At 38.2% G+C, this 18,546-nt stretch overlaps 2 protein-coding genes across 2 annotated transcripts in view; both read right to left on the bottom strand.

The window, feature by feature from the left end:
• Unc-76 (fasciculation and elongation protein Unc-76) overlaps positions 1-3,599 on the bottom strand; it is a 190,131-nt gene extending 186,532 nt beyond the window's left edge. The window contains exon 1 of the mRNA XM_071584538.1: positions 2,847-3,599. Within this exon, the coding sequence (XP_071440639.1) occupies positions 2,847-3,346 (500 nt within the window). The 5' untranslated portion in view covers positions 3,347-3,599. The remainder of the gene's footprint in view (positions 1-2,846) is intronic.
• A 1,081-nt stretch (positions 3,600-4,680) lies between these two features.
• The window catches only part of cin (Molybdenum cofactor synthesis protein cinnamon), a 37,447-nt gene continuing 23,581 nt past the window's right edge, over positions 4,681-18,546 (bottom strand). Inside the window, exons 10-13 of the mRNA XM_071584837.1 lie at positions 12,278-12,439; positions 10,007-10,175; positions 8,349-8,445; positions 4,681-5,203 (exon numbers count right to left, since the gene is read on the bottom strand). Of these exons, the coding sequence (XP_071440938.1) occupies positions 5,070-5,203; positions 8,349-8,445; positions 10,007-10,175; positions 12,278-12,439 (562 nt within the window). The 3' untranslated portion in view covers positions 4,681-5,069. The remainder of the gene's footprint in view (positions 5,204-8,348; positions 8,446-10,006; positions 10,176-12,277; positions 12,440-18,546) is intronic.

Raw genomic sequence — 18,546 nt, 5'->3', positions numbered from 1 at the left:
TTTATTAGGACAAAAAAGACCAAGCAAAGAACGTAAATAACGAGACCAAAATATTTACCATCATACTAAATGAAAAAGTAGTATTTTGCGCACCAACTCGCTTCTGCCATTCCAAATGCCAATGCACTGAATGACTAGTACACTCATAAGGTTCAGTTGAAGACTTCACGCCATCTAGTTCACAGTTTCGATTAGGAGACAAGGAATTATTTCGACTGTTAAGACATACGTGGAATCGGTTCTTTTGGGGTTAAAAAGGACTGCTTATGTGGTTTATTGCAGGGAAGGTAAATTATCATCCCTCCTCGTACACCTGCGTCCTGCCATTCGGACGCCCCCGGGATATGACTCTTACATACGTACTTGCGAACGGCTTCCTCAGGGTCTTTTATATAAAGCAGGTAATTCAGGAAATTAAATGGAATTGAAACTGAATCAATACAGTGATCACAAAAGGTTTTCAAATATTTACCATCAGCTTTTTATACATGGTATCACGCTTATTTCAATACAAACACTATTTTGACACCTTCCATATTCAGATAATATATTCATGAACTAATACAAGGGAAAAGTTTTTACATATTTTGTATTTCGTCGAGGAACAGATTTGAAAAGGAAAAAACAATAATGCAATATAATTCAACTTCGCTTAGTATTAGACTGTTGCATTCCGAAATCATTTAATCAGGATCAGAATCATCAACAACTTGTAATTGTTTTTAAACGTTATGTTGGCATTATGAAGAGTAAATTAAGAAAGTACAACGACTTTATTTCAGACAAGCAAGGCTTCTTGAATCAGAATATTTGAACTCACGCAGCGTCGACCTAGATGTGGCCATCTTTGATTATTGATGTGGTATATGATAAATTTAAATAAGCATTGTAAATTGATCGCCAGTTGATTTTTGATACGCGGCAATAAATCACGATTTGTTTGTTCTTCATTGTGGGTTTCTTATCCTTAAGGTGAGGAAAAATCAATGCCCACAAATCCAAGTGTCAAAGCAACAAAAGAAAATAATAAACCAAATATTTATCCCCGAGTAACTCTGAGATTTTTAGTCCCATGAAGAATATGAAAAAAAGTATCACCGTGCCTGATCAACTCGCATCAAAATGAGAGTCAAGCGGTCATCTAAATTATTAAAAGAAAGGGACAACCAAGGGAACCACTCATTTTTGTAGCAAGTAATTTGAAGCGGAGAGAGATAACCTCTGAAAAAAACTACTCGTAATCATTTTATACGTCTGCGAAAGACGTAATTCAATGTTGGGACAAACCTACACCGCACTAAATTTTCCGTGGTAGAATTAACGTGAAATTAACATATTGAATTACACAGATCACCAGGCAAAAAGAATGTGCATTTCATTCAAAATTACACACACCAGGCAAAAAGAAAATAATCCTAATCAATAGAATCAGTTTTGCTCAAATAAACAATTTACATTATCTTGGAAACATTTTTATTATTATGTAGACTGTCGAGGAAATCGAATAGCTCGGGACGTTTGCTTTCGCAACCAATATTTCGTATTGACCGCCCCAGGAAGTGAAGAATGCTGGAGAGAGCAGAAAAAAATGTCGTGGAAAGTACGACGCATGCAGACTAAATACACGATTTGTTAGTGCTTGATGAAAGAGATCCTCTATATGGAGAATAGGAACCCTTGCGTTTAGGATAAATAAAGCAACATAAGTTTTCGACGGCCTGAGGGTGGAAATTGTGGAAATAAGGATATTTTCCCAAATGGCAGGTGGAGCCTAGGGTAAGGTGCAGAGCGAGCGAGTGACCCTGACATGAGGAAGGGTTAAAAGGTGGAGAGAAGAGGTGGGGGGTTCCTCAACAAAACCCCCTCTCAAATTACGACGGTAAATTTTGGGCTTCCTGCATTGTCATTTCCTCCAAAAATGATGAAATAAAGGTGAGAGAGATAAATTCCAGCCTTGAGAATATTTTTGCCAAAGAGAAATGAACTTAGGACTTCCCCCGAGTTTCTCCCGACAAGAGGAAGAGACGAAATTCGGAGGAAAAAATCCGAGAAACCTATTTCTGGCGATTCGTCTACTCGCCGAATCACGACCGCCAGGAAGACTTACCCAAATCCTCTGTTTATTTTCCACCTTTTTGTTAGAAGGTTCCAGATTAAATCAACACCACGAATGATTGATTATAAATACTAATGAAGGCACCAAATATATGGCGAAGAGGAATTTAAGGTAAATTAAGCAGCATTTCTTCACGTACTATCTCGTTTTCAGGGCGTCTATTTACTTTTTCACGTTCAGAAACATAAACAATAACAAGTGCTTTCTTGATTCGCGCCTGCTTGTTGTAATCGGTTGGTAAACAGGCTAAATTTTCTGCGTAAACAAAAAATTTAGAGCTGTCAACAGCAATCAGTGACTGCCTGTGCACCTAAGGACACAACTTACGATAGTCAACTGTCGTCTCTCGGAGTGGAATGCCTGAATCGATATGAGCCGACAATCCTTGGGAATGTCGTTGTGGATGAGAACTGTTTATTGACAAAAGACACTTAAAAATAATGAGAAACAAAGAACGTCCGTGTGGAGAGAGGACACAAACGAACTAAATGGAAAAATATCGCACTTACTGGAAAGACCTAAAAGGTCACCACTGAATACCCTCGAGCATGTGAGCAATCCACAGAGGTCGCTTAAATATACCTAGTTCTGAACGATGGACAGTTTCTTTCCTTGGCCTTATTATTAATTCGCTCGATTGTCAACACCAGTCGTACATACTGTTTTACAAATAATATTACAATTGGCGTTGGGCTTAATCGTAAACAATAACAAAAACAAATGTACTTACTGGCACTCGTTCATTATCTCCTCTTGAGACCGAACCTGCACTGGAGCCAGCTTCTCCACGCTCTCCTCATAGTTGCAGAAGCACTTGGTGATCTTATCGTCGAAGGTGTTCACCAGGTCCTCGAGAGAACCGGAGAAGGTCTCAGTAAAGTTGTCCTCGGCGGTTGCCGAGGCGACAGCCGCCAGTGGATTTTCCGCTCCCAGCTCACCGTTGCCCATCTTGGGGGAGGATGCCCTCAAGGCGGAGGCGGCATTGTCCACCACAGCGGCCGTCGAGTTGACAACGCAGGCCGCCGTGTCCATCTGCAGAGCGTTGGACGCTGCGGTCATCGACGGGATCTGCTGCAGGCCATTGGTCAGGGAGCCGTTGGCATCTTTGTTGGAGTTCCTGGCATCCTGGGTGCTCTGGAAGTCGCTGAATTCCACTCCCCATTCCTCCGACTCGAACTGGGCCAAGGGGGCCTCGAACTTCAGCTCGGCCATTTTACTGATGTCCCTCATCGTTCGCGGGGAGAACCTCCTCGCCCACCTCCCGGCCCCTGCAGCAGAGAATCAGTCCTCTCCGCCACGCGCGAGAACCGTCTGCCCGCACCTACGTGTGCCCTTTGACCAAGCCCAAGGAAGACGCCCCCCTTTCCGTCCTTGTCAAATGAGCGGCCGCGAGAACGACCAACTTCCTCGACTACCTACTCGACACTACTCGACGTCGGCGCGAGGCGGTCCACACGGCCGGTTTTCCCTTCCCCGCACGCGACCAATACACCCTCCCCCTCAAATACTCCCCTCCTCTCTCTATGCCTGTTGTGGGAGGAGGGGGGGCGGGAAGGACGGAATCTCGCTCTTAGCGAGATTCTCGTGCCCTTTGCGCGTCGTCTGCTGCAAGGGGGGGTGAGGGGAGAGGCCTTCCCTTCTCCCGCGATGCTGATGCTTCTCTCCTGCGGGAGGCGAATGGGTCGCGCAGGCTATTGATCTGCTTGTGCGGGTGGGGGAACGGGATGGGGGGTGGCGAGGGAGAGAGACGTGGTGGGGAAGAGAATTTCTGAGTATACAAGAGGGACGGGGTAGGAAATGGCTTAGGGGACACAATAAATATAGGGGGTAGAGGCAGAGAGAAAGCTGTCGAGGTAAACGAGGGTTAGGGGTGTACACATTGAGAATAACCTCCTCCGAAAGGGATGTGCCGAAAAAATCGTATTTTTTCCCTAATTTTTTAAATCAGAAGTTTCCATCTCTATCGGGGGATATCCATAGGACTGCTTTCCTCGCCTGGGTCAATTCAGATCCTACATTCTTTAAGTTAAATTCCATGTTCTCAGCTACACTACCATGATTACAATAATCCTTCGCTAAAATGAATTTATTGTTGTTTCTTTGATCTCTGTTTGGGGAAGGTAATGGACTTCCAAATGCAATAGTGAAAGGAGTAAACAAACCATCTTAAAAGAGATAAGAGGTTGGAAGTTTTCATGAGTCAAAGTAATAAAACTAGCATTGAGGTTCACACAGCTGCATCTATTGGCAGGTGAAATTATTATAATTTTTCCCGAAGGAAAGGTTTCTTCATCAATATCCTTTTTTAAAAAATAAAATCATCGTAACATTTTTCCAGGCAGACAATTACTTGAAAAAGGAGCACACTTCACACAAACTATATGGATCTTACCCAGAGCATAAAAAAAAAATAAATTAGTGAGAACCATTGCCACTTTCATACGGATTCTCTCATTTGATACCTATGGGTTACTTCACCTTCACACAATATATGGAGTAGGTGAACTCATATGAAATTACTTAAGATCAGACACGGAATTGAAAACAACATGAACACATTCAATTCATAATCTTTTATTGTCCCAAACAACATACACAATGTTAAAGTAATTCAATGATGATGATGATTCTCTATGTCTTACAATAGTAATAATAGGCAGTCACTTATTAGGTAGATGAGGTTTGTGAGAGGCAATTTAGAAATATTTCATCTTCCCCAACCATTAAAGAGAAGATAAATACGTATGCATCTTTTTAATCATATCACAATGGTGTAATTTCACTTGAATACACCGTAAATTGCTGGCGACAAGAATTCAATAATGAGGTTTAAAAATGTTTGAGCATTATAATCACATATACTATGTCATTCAAACTACATAACAAAAACTGTAAAAATATAGATCTACAAAACAAAATCTTTCAACAAACTCTAACAGCTTGAGCATGAATATTACAACTGTCCAACAACCATTGCATCCACCTCTGACCCAGCAGGTAGATAATTTTTATCATCAGTTCTTGGTGGGAGGATCAACAGACCATTGGCAGATGCTAAACTTAGCAGCCTACTGCTTATCTGGTTCCCTGAAAAATATGACCCCTTGTTAGCATGGAAAGTAAGCAGGAGCACTGTAAGGCAGCTCTCTCATCTGCCTATGTTTAGCAAAACAATTTAGTACTTTAATATTAAGCATACGACAGTACATCACGAAGTTGCATTCACATGATAATTTGTCTGAATGATTACTGCTTACCAGAGTTAATATAAGTAAGCATACACTGTCCTCTCACAAAATGTTCCCACATTTTCCACTGATATTTTCATCTTTATTGCACCAACGAAAAATCTAACAAACTAACCTATGTGACTGGCATAAATAATAGTTCAGGAAACATTAGGAAATCATTATGAAGAGAGATAAATATCTTTGCTGGCCAAGAGAACATAATAAAATTCTAGCAATCATTATCGTAGTAGTTTTTAGGGGAGGTGACCGACAACTGAGGTCACTTGCGCCATAGGGGATGGACAGGAAAGGATGAAGGGTGGAGAGAAGCCCGGCATCAGCATTTGCCTACTCTTTACGAAAGGCGCCAAGGGGTCCGCAGCTTAACGTCCCATCCGACGGACGGCGTACTCACTCAAAGTGCTCTCCACAAAGCACCTCAAGTAAGGATCGAGATATCTCTGAAAAATATTCAACACCGCTGGGATTCGAACCCGTGCCCTTAGGGTGGGAAGCCAGTACGTTAGCCCCCGCACCATCTCGATCCCCGTGCAATCATTATCACTGAATGATTACTAATTAGCCAATCTCAAAGTCAGGAAACTTTAATGTGTTCAACCTTAAGGCTAATGTTATTCTTACTAAAATTTAAGCATAATGCTTACATTACGGCACGTAAGGGCATCTCCTTTATATGTTACATGAAGCAATCCAAACATATGGTACAACTTAAGAGGCTTCCACCGAAGTATTAGTGAGGAAGTTTAACAAAAAGAACATTTTTTCACAATGCAAACGAATGGGGGTCCAAAATGAAATCATCATATTAGAATACCAAGACAACATATGAAAATAGACTCTTAACATAAATTCAAATATCTACAGCAGAATATGATGAGTTTTAGGACGGGGGATACACTGTAGACTTTTTGCACCAGCAAATGCAAACAAATCATGACACTAGGTAAAAATTGAGGAATTATTTTATTATTCATTTGAGATTTAATGTATTGATACAGGAATATTATTTTCATACTATTAATTTTTTCTTTCTTTTTATCTTTTCAGAAACAAAACGTTTAAAAATCTAAATGGAAAACAATCGATAACAGTAGAGAGGAATTACAACGTTTTAGAGCAAATCTTGAGGAATTGTAACATATGTCATCTGTCATTACCTATTCAGGATCAAAAGAGATGCCATGGCAGTTTCTAAATTAGACTTCCAATCCTGCATTTGAAATAGATAACATCTCCATATTATAATCAAGGTACTTGAGAAAAATAAGGAGATTTTTTGTCATTAGAATTTGTGAGGAATAAGTCCAACCAGAAGACTTAATTTGGCCAGTCTTTTCCACATCCTAATGAAAAATAAAGCAGGATTTGAAGAACCGAGCTCAATTTCACATGCAGTAAACTAATTTTATGTAACTTTACTATATTATCTGATTTTATTTATACACTCTGATGAATACAAGAGAACGAAAAGTTAAAGAAGACCTACAATTTTTACTACAGACAAAACATGAAAATTTTCAATTAAACAATGGCAAATGCTCCACTATTGAATCATTCAAGCCCCTCTTCCTACATTAAAAATTCCACCTGAACTCTGAATTTCTCTGTTAAACTTATTGCAATATGCAAGAAGGAATATTTACTTTTATATTTTTTAAGGCTATTGTGAACTTGAGAAATCTTAATCTGAAGGAGGAAAATGCGCTAAAGAACTAACCAATAAAGGATAACTGTCGAACATATATTTCATCAGCACAAGCCAATATCATAATACATGAATAAACAAGGATTTTGTTCACAGGGTGTTTATGGTAACATTACACTGTTTTGTTAAAAATAATTATCATGAAATTTCATGTCAACAAATCTTGAACTTTCCATAAAGGAACGGTATATTTATTGGCTGGTGATGAAATATTCTTCAATAGTTTTCCTTTGCTGCTCACATGCAATAATATTTTTGAGGTCCAGCACTCGAAGAGTAAGATCAGTGCAAACAAATCATTAATAAGTTACGAATGAAACAGATAAATGAGAAAACATTTATTGATAAAAATATGAAGTAATAAAAATAAAATCAATGGTAAATTAAGTGATAGAATAATATTAGCATAAGTAAATTTAGAAACAACAAACTTGGTCATTGTTTAGGTCTATATGCCACCAAAGGACCATGTGGAGGAAAAAGTGGACAGGGTATACTAGGAATCTAGAAGCACTGCTCTGGATTATCAGGATGGAATACCAGGAAGCAGTATAAGAGACAATTATGAGTGAGGACAATCGGAAGTGCACAGGAGAAAAAACATATAATAATATATCTAAAATTGGATATCAAAATCCACAAACGTAACTATATGTACAGTGAATAGGAAAAGAACAAGAAAAACATGGAATACAGACAAGATGATTTGAAAGATAGACAAGAAAAGGAAATTAAAGAATGTAAACACAGAAATGTGAATAAGGCAGTATAAAGAGTTCAAAAATAAACTAAGGCAGGAAATTAATAGGGTGAATGAAGGGTTGTGGAAGATGCAGTGCAAGAATATAGAATGTTTACATAGGAAGGGTGAAATGAGAGTTACAGTATAGAACACTGAAAGGTCTATCATAAAGCTAGAAGGGAAAATCTGTGCAAATAATCAAAGATAAATCTTTAATTCTCATAGATATATAGGATAGGCTTAAGGTATGAATGCACTCTATTTAGCTTCCTAATATAATAGACATTTGAGAAATAAATTAAATGATTGATTCTTGGTTCTCTGATTAAACCCTAATTCATAAAGTTACCGTGCTACTTTAAAGATTAACTAAGCTAAAATAGCATTTTTATTCAATGGGTAAATCACTTCCATTAAGCATTAGTATGCATATCAGAACTAAAGCTACAGAGAATAAATTTAGGTGATTATTCTAGGAGGATAGAAGCCACATATGTAATTAATGAATAGAATTGGGCAAAAATATGAACAAACCTGTACTTCTTGCAACTGGTATGGATTTTCCAGTTTTCCAGCTCAAAACCACTCTGTGAAATTCAGGTCTGGGATCAAGTTTTATGTCTTTCTCGATCTATAAAATGAAATATTGAAAATTTTGCATCAGCACTGTTCCTGCGAAAATTCTAGTACTAATATCATTTCTGTTAGTTACATTAGTACTACTGTAAATTACATTTAAATGTGAATACGTAAATGAACATGATAATAACTGTATTAAATAAATATGAAACTTAACAACAAGATTACTTGACCCAACCCATGAACATTATACTGGGATACTTAGACATCTTATTCACTACTAGTCAATCAAATAATGACTTCAGGGTTTTGGGAGTTTCCTAATAATTTTAATTACATATAAGATAAACACATGTAGCTCACTTTGTGCTTTTTCATAAATTTTCATCCTTGATCATACTTGGAATTAAAATACTTTTTTGCTGCTCTAAATGAAATTTGAATTTTTTAACCTCTTTCAATTATGATGCATCAATTTTTATTGTCTTTCACTTGAATTAATTGTAGTATCACCTTTCAGGCGTATAAGTAATATATTGAAAATGATACAACAGAACTGAAATACATAGTTTGACAAATCAATTTTCACATCATAACTAAGCCATTTGGACAACACTTTCCTACTTCTAGCTGATTTCTGCTCTTGGGCTGAAGAAATGAAAAAACCACAATACTAAGACAACCTTGGATATTAATAATATATCGAGTGAACCTAAATCTTACTTCTAGTCCCTGAACTTGAAAGAAAGGTTTTAGATGGCAAGCCACAAAATGATTGAAGCAAATGAACATGGAATTAACCATTATCCACAAACAGTATGGTTGAAGAAATCAGCTGATTGTGAGAAAGCTCAAGCAATCAGAGCCAGTGCTCAAATTGCATGAATGGCTAGATTTGAAGGTTACAATATTAGTGGAGTCAACTCAGCCCCAGTCAAACTAGCCCTGATGACTCCACTCAATCTCTTACTGCCCTGTAACATTATCACTACATGACAATACAGCCCTGCATCTTTTCACTGCCAGCATCTCTTACTGCCCTGTAACATTATCACTACATGACAATAAAGCCCTGCATCTTTTCACTGCCAGGTTTATCTGACTCAAGATATTTTAGCCCTGTGAAAGGACAGCTCCAGTAATCTCAGCCCTAGCAGTATACAATGACATTGTGAAAATGTTTTATTTGTTTAAATGTTGCAGCTGTGCACAGAAAAATACAGCATTCTGTTATATATACATTTCACTGAGTTATGAAATATCGTCAATATGACATAAAAAGTAATACTGCTCATGACATTATTAATGCATATGCTAAAAAAGTAATCATGAACATAAATTGTTTACATAATAAAACAAAACACAAGTAGTGACTAATTTCACACTTGTTAACTCAAAAGAAGGTATGATTGGCACGAGGGAACATTTGCTTGTGAAACAAATTTCTCATATTTAATCGCTAGACATTTCAAAACTACTGGACCAAATTTCATCAATTCCATAATTGAAAGAACCTCCTACTATTATGGTCATTGGATATTAGTGATAACAATTAGTTTCTTCACTTCTAGAATGCAATGCCACCAGTGCTTTGGAGATGCATTGACACTTACTGTGGCACGAATCACAGTGCACATTGGAGATGGATGGCCTGTCATTTTGCGCAGAGCAGGAAGAATAAACAGATTACATGTGACCATGGCTGAAACTGGATTGCCGGGAAGACCAAATATTAGTTTGTTCTTGCCTTCAAACTCGCATGTTGCAAAGGTAGTGGGTTTCCTACGAAGGAAAAAATAACTTATGAGACAGGTGAATGGGACTGTAAAATATTCATCACTATTTTACCAATTGAGAGTGTGAATAATCTTAAAGCACTTTATACCCATATATTGGACCATTGTTGAATTGGTTCCTAGAAGATCATTGTTAGGTGAAATCAATGTAATAAGAGAAGGATAATAAATACGTAGTAGAAGGTTAATCGAATCCACAGCAATTATATAATATTCTCAAAACAACTGAGTAGATTCAAACTTCATGTGCATGGACAACAAATGTTTTCGAAGCCGAGGAATTTATTTATAGAGACAGTTCCTCCGAGTATCTTCACCCCCCAAGTTCTATGAAAGTGCCACATGCACAGTGATTGTTTAAAACCTGAATTTAGTTAAGCTTTAGCAATTTAGAATTTTCTCAAGAAAATTACCCATGAAGAAAAATATTGTGAGAAGAAAATCGTATACAGTGATGTTTAAATTTTTTCAATTTTTATTTTACATAATGCGCATCGTCATTTATTTTTATCATTTGAACATTTTTGTATAGATGAGGCATGCATTATCGATGGGAAAATATTGTACTATCAAAAAAAGTATTTAATCAATGAAGAGAATTTTAAGAAATTAAGTCCGATTCAATTAAGTCAACTATATAAATTAAATAGGAAGTATTTTAAATTACTCATTTGTTAATTCAGTACATAAATGTTTATAAAATATTTGTTTTAACATAACCAACCCTTTCTAAAAACATATTGCGACTCTATATCAATGGTATTTTTGGTCCAAATCAAAGATAGATTCTGCATTATGACTCGAAATATTAACATGCGTGCCAGTCAGTATTTACCTCCCGACTGAGTTAACTCCCTCCAACTTGTGACTTGAACAGCAAGTCAGACGCTGCTTTGCAAAGATTGGACATATTTTGAAGTTTTTCTTCAATTAAATAAACGAACACCATCATAGTGATGGCTGTACAGAAAACTAATGGATTTCATTTTACTTTTGCAACTGAGGAAACACAGCTGCTAATAGTTGTTACACTAAATTCCCTGACCCCTATAACTTTTCAAATTGATACCTGAAAGTCAAGACCGGTTTGGTGGAGAAACTGAGTAAAAATAGTTCACTTGAGTGCCAATTCTAAAAGATTAAATTATCATAAAACCTACCTGGTTAGCAGTATCAGCACAGTTACAAATTAGCAACCCCTAAGTCCACCTATCAACCTCATCTTCGGAATATTCTACTGAATTCCTTTAAACTGCAATTAGCATTCACTAAGTGAAGATGATCCAGAGCTAGTAACACAGAATGTATTTATAATTTGAAATATACGAAGAGTTTATGAAGTCCAGGTACGCTCTTCAGAGCTTTTTAAGTGTTGCAGAAGCAGACTATGAATTGAATCACACATGAAGCTTGATGTAAAAATGTTAACAATTGAATTGAGAAATATCAAATTTCAAGAAACGTTGGGAGATGCCATGACAGTAACTTTTAATGGAGTCATCTGCTAAGTGTGCATTACAATGCAACGATTTCATAGAGTAAAAAGCACTCACCTTGACCGGTATAACCAAATCAAATATAAGGTACCTGGGACAATTTAACTAATTTTCACCCAATATATGAAGTTTAAAGAACATTTTGTCCATGTGTGGACAGGTCCCAAACACAACATAACTACATAAACTTCAAAGATACCAAATTAATCGCTAACAAAGTCATTATTTCTCATGACTCATTCACACTTAGTCATGGAAATAACCAAGAGGCCCAACAATGTCAACAGAGGAGACAGATATGTGCTTTCCTGCTCCTGGAGATGGGTTTTAATGAAAAAATGTGAGTCAACCAATTACAGCACACTTTCTCAGATGGGAGACCTATATAAGACAGGCAAAAATAAGCATCAACCACTTCTGACCTCAAGATGCCGACTACAATGCTGGCAAAACTTTCATCCTAGAAATTGTGTCCACTTGGAAGAAATCCTGAAAGATTTGAATCTTTCATTTGGATTGCACGCCGTGGAATCCTTCACAGTATGATTTAAATGCCTAATATTCAGTAGTATTTGATTAGTTTAATATTTACCCTGGTTTCATTAAGACTCTTCCAAAATGAACCTTTGCACCAAAGTCAGCTTGCAAAACATCCTTCATATAATCCCGGTCACCCATTGATACACCACCAGTGCAAACTACAGCATCGGCAGCAGCCAAAGCAGAATGCAGATGTCGAACCAAAGTGTCAGGACTGTAAATCAAAGATAACAGAGACAATTAGCAATGCATCAATTGCATGGGAGTACTATTGGCTGCCTAATTACCCTTTTGTATCGATTATTATTTGGTAATCTACCGGTTAAGGTAGGTTTTGGATAGACACAACTACCAAATAAATATTTTGTTTCTCTTAACAAAACACAACTCAACATCCTCCTCTGCAACAGACCCCGCTTCATATCTGTACACTTCCTATCTCATTCCCAACATCCTTATCTCATTTCCAACCCTTCCTTTAATGCCCAAAATTCTCTCCTCTATCCAAGCCTTCAATATCCCACTGCCAATCAATACTCTTTTCATCCACTTTTCCTTCCTCCTTATGATTGCTCCCAACAATCCCCTCTCCTCTCCCACCATACCTAGCACTTCCTCATTTGTTTTCCTTTCTGCCCAATTCACTTTCTCCATCCTTCTTCAAATGCAAATTTCCAAAGCCTCCAATCCACATCCATCCTCCTGCTCCAGTGACCATGTTTCCGCGCCATACATGACTACACTCCATATGAAAGTTTTGATGAGCCTTTTCTTAACATCCTTACCCAATTTTTCTGTCATCAATTCCCTCCTCCTTGTGATAGCCTCTTACCTAGAGCAATTCTTCTCCTTAAGCCCCTACTACTTTGACCATCATGGTCCAAAACACTTCTGAGATACATAAACTGTTTAGGTCAAGCTCTAGTTTTTGCCCTCCTAGTTTAATATTAAGCTTAGCTTTTCTCTTTCTGGAAAACTGCATAAAATTTATTTTATTTATATTGATTCTCATCCCATATCTATCGCCTTGAATTTCAAATTCACTCAGCAATGCTTGCAACCCCTCAGCTGACTGACAAATTAGAGCTTGGTCATTAGCTATCTAATTGATTTAATAAATTCCCTGCCGAATTTCATTCCAGGTCTTCCCATGCCTCTTTAATCATTTCCTGCTCATTCACGTTGAACAGCACAAGTGATAATGGACAACCCTGCCTCACACCTCTTCCCAAGACTGCCCATCTGGACCATGTGTCCCCCACTTGCTGATATATCACTGATAAATATAGAAGACCTTCTGATTGTGTTATAAATTCCTCTTGATTAGTGATCTCATTACTGCAAAGGCATTGTGCATGCCTCTCCCCTTCATAAAGCCAAACTGATCATCCATTAAGTAATCATTTTCCCTGTTCTCCATCTGTTTGTTGATGATCCTGAGAAATACTTTAGCTGAGTGGGAAATCTAACTTATTGCTCTGTAATCCTCACATGATGTAGCCTTAACCTTTTTCAGAATAGGAAGCAACACTGCTTTCACGAAGTCTTCTGGCCAGATTCCTTCCTCATGGATGCTAAAAATCAGTCCATTTAGACCCTTCCTCCCAAATTTCAAAACCTTTTAGTCATTTCGCAGGAATGTAGTCCACCCCCACAGCCTTATTTGATTTCATCTCTCTTACTGCCCTTTCCATCTCATCGTCGAGTATGCCTGGACCTAAGCTATCTTCATCTACGTTATGTTTGCTTTCTATTTCTAAGCTTGCTGGCCTAAGTTCTTTACCATAGAGTTCTACTATATGTTCCTTCAATCTCTCTTAGATCTTTTCTGTTTCAACTATCCCCTCACCAGACTTATCTCTGACTTTTAATGCAGATCTTCCCTTCTTGCTTCCCGATAGTATTTGAAACTTCAATTTCCTCTTTCCTCCACAAAATTTTCATATCCTCCCACTGCATCTTCCACCATGCTACTTTTCTTTAATTGTTACCTGTCTCAATTTATTATTTTACTGTTTGCACTTCCTTCTGCCAAATTCTTTGTTTACATCCTTCCATTCCTTTCTCTCGCTAATCTTTCCGATCATTTTGTTTGTGATCCATTGTTTCCTTGTCCTTCTATTATCAGTTCCAATAGTTTCTTTAGTGGTTTTTGATATATTTCCATTTTTCCTCAATGGTACTCAGCTCTTTCCTCTCACTCATGATTTTCCCTATATCCTGCTGATACTCCTTCCATGTCATTCCAGTTAATGCTTCTAAATTCTATTTTCTAACCCGCCACCTCTGCCTTATCTTTTCAATTGGACGGTACACTTCATGAGTACTAAACTGTGATCAGAATCTGCATCCACTCCCTGGAAAAAGTAAATTGATATCATTATTCTTAAATCTGTGTATAACCATCATATATTCTTCACTGATACCTTTATCAGTCACCAGGCAACTTCCTGGTACTACTTTTTCCAATAAATACGCGAACTGAAGCCATGAAAACTTTATTTTGCAAAATTTAGTCGGCATCGATTTTGTTCCCTTCAAAGTACTCTCCATTTCTTGCTATGCACTTATTCCATCTCAATGGAATCTTCTTTTCCACTGTTTAAGGCACACTTGAAAAGTCCTTGGCAGTTATGCTTTTCAGGTTTCTTGTCGTTTCTTGCTTTATTGTGTCCACATCTTCCCAGTGATGTCCCTCATCATATTTTTGCATTTTGAGAATAGGAAAAAGGTGCAGGGGGTGAAATCTGGTGAATAAGGAGGGTGATCAAGGATAGTGTTTGAATTTTTTGCCAGAAACTGGCGAACAATCAATGCTGAATGTGCAGGTGCATTGTCATAGTAAAGGATCCATCCATCATGCTCAATTAAAATATTGTGCACTGTTAATTTTCCTAAATTCAGTTCATCGGCTATCATTTGGACAGTTATTCGACGATCAATAAGGACAAGGGACCGCACACGATCAATGCTGTCATCAACACAGGTGGTTGAAGGTCTTCCCATCTGTGGCGTCTTGTCGGACATCTTTATAATGCTTAATCCACTTGAAAACCGATGTTTTCTTCAGAGCATTATCACCGTAAACAGCTGTCAACATTTCAGTAATTTCTTGATAACTTTTACGGCACTTCACCAAAAAACTTGTCGATTCCTTGCTCCGTTATTTCGTCGATTTCCGACAAACAGCAAAAGTAAAAAACTGGCAATTTTGCACAAAATAATGGATTATTTTGTGGAAAATCGGCAATTTTTAATTAGTCATGATATTCCACCATACCACGCCTAAAACATCACTTTTTAATAGTAAAAATAAGGACATCAGAAACTAACATAACTGGCACCACACGCACAGCTAAATGGTCCACCAAGTACAGATGGCTCATTGGGTTTCAGGCAACTAGCGCCACTAGTGGCTGGGGCTTTAGTCCCTGTCATGGCCGCCAGATTACACCAGTTCGTGCATTTATTGCACAGATACCTATACACGTATACCTATGCCTTTTGTGGTGCCGAAACCAAGTGTTGGTAATGATTAACCCGTTTCCTACAGAACTCAATTGCTTTCTCCCCGTGGTCATTCCTCGTATCTTAACCCTGGTCCCCTACCTCATCACCTTCTCTTCCTTTGCTTACCGTCACATTTAAATAACCCATCACTATGAAATGTTTCAATGCATGGACACACCCCATTAAGCCCTCTAACTGATTGTATACCCTATCCGGTTCCTCATTTTGATTTCTTGGTGCCATGTATACCTGAACACCATGACCAAGTTCTTCGTTTCTGTTTTTACCTCTACTAGTAATTTTCTATCTGTTTCTTGCTCTATGCTTACAAGACTTCTTCCGACCTTTTTATTCAATATTATGGCGACCCCTCACTGGATGCAGTCAGATGTGGAAGACACCACAAAAATAACTTTTAATGGAGTCATCTGCTAAATGTGCATAACAGTACAACAATTTCAGAGAGTAAAATCATTTGTCTTGACTGGGATATGAACCTGGATCCCTTGATGTCCAGCTTCGTGCTTCAGCCAGTTAAGCTACCGATGTGTCCTCTTACACTCCAAAATTTTGGGGGCTTTAAAGGAACAAGATATTGTGACGAAATACTAAACATACAAAGTCACAGGCATTTACAGTTGTGCATGATGTGCCATAGTCTCCAAGAAAATTTGTTGTCTCAGGCGTAACTTTATGGAATTTGCATAAAATATTGTAATGAAATGAAATAATTGACTTTGTCATTCCACACACTTTATTTTAAAAGACCCATGTTTTGACGTTGAACGTGATGATGATGACGTTCAACATTGAAACCTGGGTCGTGTTTTTTAAAATAAAGTGTGTGGAATTACAAAGTCAATTATTTCATTTCATTTCAACAGTCTCCAAGGTTAAGGCCAACTTTTAAACACCAGAGTGCTCTACCTTTTTATTGGTTAGGCATTAAGGAGCATGCTTTCAGGTGCCTAAATGTGAGGTGCCTAATAAAAAGGAAGCTCCGCCTTTTCCCACCTTGTGTTAATAAAGCCCTTTGTTTTTTCAACAAGTATAAGTGTACTCTCTCAAAGAAATAACCAATGTTATAGTGACCAACATGTACAACACTCCCACCATAGTAATCATTCTTCTGCTAGTGGTCTCACTTCTAGCACTTACAATTAGGGGGTTGCAATATGGCATATTTAGGATATGCTTCTTGCATTCTAAATCGAAGGACCAACATATGTCCCCAAAATTTTCAACCTCTTGCTGCCTAATGAGTTTGTTCACCCTTCAAGATGGTGTCTTCCCTAAATCTGAGTAATTTAGGCACCAAATGGACAAGTCTGGATGCTCCTTTAACATTGTTAATGATATCTATTTTGAAACGCAAGCATCTAATTATCAACACAGGGTAGATTACCTCATGAATTAAATCTTTGGACCAGAGAAATTTTAACAACTCAGGAAATAAATTACCAATGAACAATTGGGACTATTTATTTTCCATATATTCTGATATGTCAATGTCCCATATTGCGACTCTATTCATGCCAAACATTAATGCAGTTCTGTCTGGGATAATTTGTCTCTGCTGTCGTCAATGAATGATTTTTAACCATCCAAAGGGGATCTTGGAATGAGACTGCACTCATGCCACTCAACTCAAAGGCATTTAATTGATTTGAAGGCATTGTTTTCTTGCACATGGGTTTGATATTTGGGGACCATTACTAATACAATTCTTTAAACCATCATAGTCACAATGCCCTCTTACAGAAGTGCAGTCAGTAGTGGAGCTTCCTCTTGAAAATGTGGTATGTAGCTAATGTACCATTCATACAGGATGAGGAATTGACAAATTTAGTGTTTAATATTAGACCGCATTGCTTCTTCTGTTGTCGGGTAGTAATAGTTTTGAGGGGAGGCGACCGACAGCTGTGGTCATTTGCACCATTAGGGATGGACAGGAAAGGATGAAGGGTGGAGAGAAACCTGGCATCGGCATTAGCCTACTCTTTACGAAAGGCGCCAAGGGGTCCGCAGCCAAAATACCAAAAGATGAACGGGCACGGCAAAAGACGAACGGGGTTTGAAGGCGCCGGGGGTATACCGGATCCCGTGTGAGTGCGGCCAGGTATACATCGGGGAGACTGGCCGCACAATTGAAAAGCGACTAACGGAGCATGAGCGATGCATCAGACTCCATTACCCTGAGAAGTCTGCAGTCGCCGAACACAGCATCACGCATGGTCATCGGATTGACTGGGGGAGCACCAAAAGACTTTGTCACACGAACGGCTACTGGGACCGAGTGGCGAAGGAAGCCGTGGAAATCCGACTGGAAGGACAGAATACCTTCAACAGGGACACTGGCTTCCAGATCAGCAGCACGTGGAGACCTGTGCTGAGAAAAATTGAAAGTACGAGACGTCACCGGGGCGGCTCGGCACTTGGGAACACATCGGACCAATCGGAGGACACCTGACCCTACGACAGGGTATAAATACATGGCGAATTCATTGCTCTGCACTTCACCCTGAAGACGATGGCAGAGTTAGCCGTCGAAACGTCGGTGCACACCACGCTGACCCGGTGGGAAACCCGAGAGAACTTCCTGAATAGGGTATATACCAGGTTACTTGCTCACCCACTATACTCATTGGATGAATTCTTTTGTGACAATTTTCATCACATTTAAGAAAGTATGTTTATATGTTAAATAATACTTATATTGACGACATTTAATATGGTTGTACCATTTTTAAAATGAATAAAGTATTATTATTATAATTCATTAGAAAGTCATTAAAAAAAATAATATGCTCT

The sequence above is a fragment of the Hetaerina americana genome, unplaced genomic scaffold (genome assembly GCF_022747635.1).
Source record: "Hetaerina americana unplaced genomic scaffold, ioHetAmer1.1.p SCAF_2, whole genome shotgun sequence".
In the NCBI taxonomy this organism is placed as follows: domain Eukaryota; kingdom Metazoa; phylum Arthropoda; class Insecta; order Odonata; family Calopterygidae; genus Hetaerina; species Hetaerina americana.
Note: the sequence above shows the minus strand (reverse complement) of the source record. Positions and strands in the feature narration are given on the sequence as shown.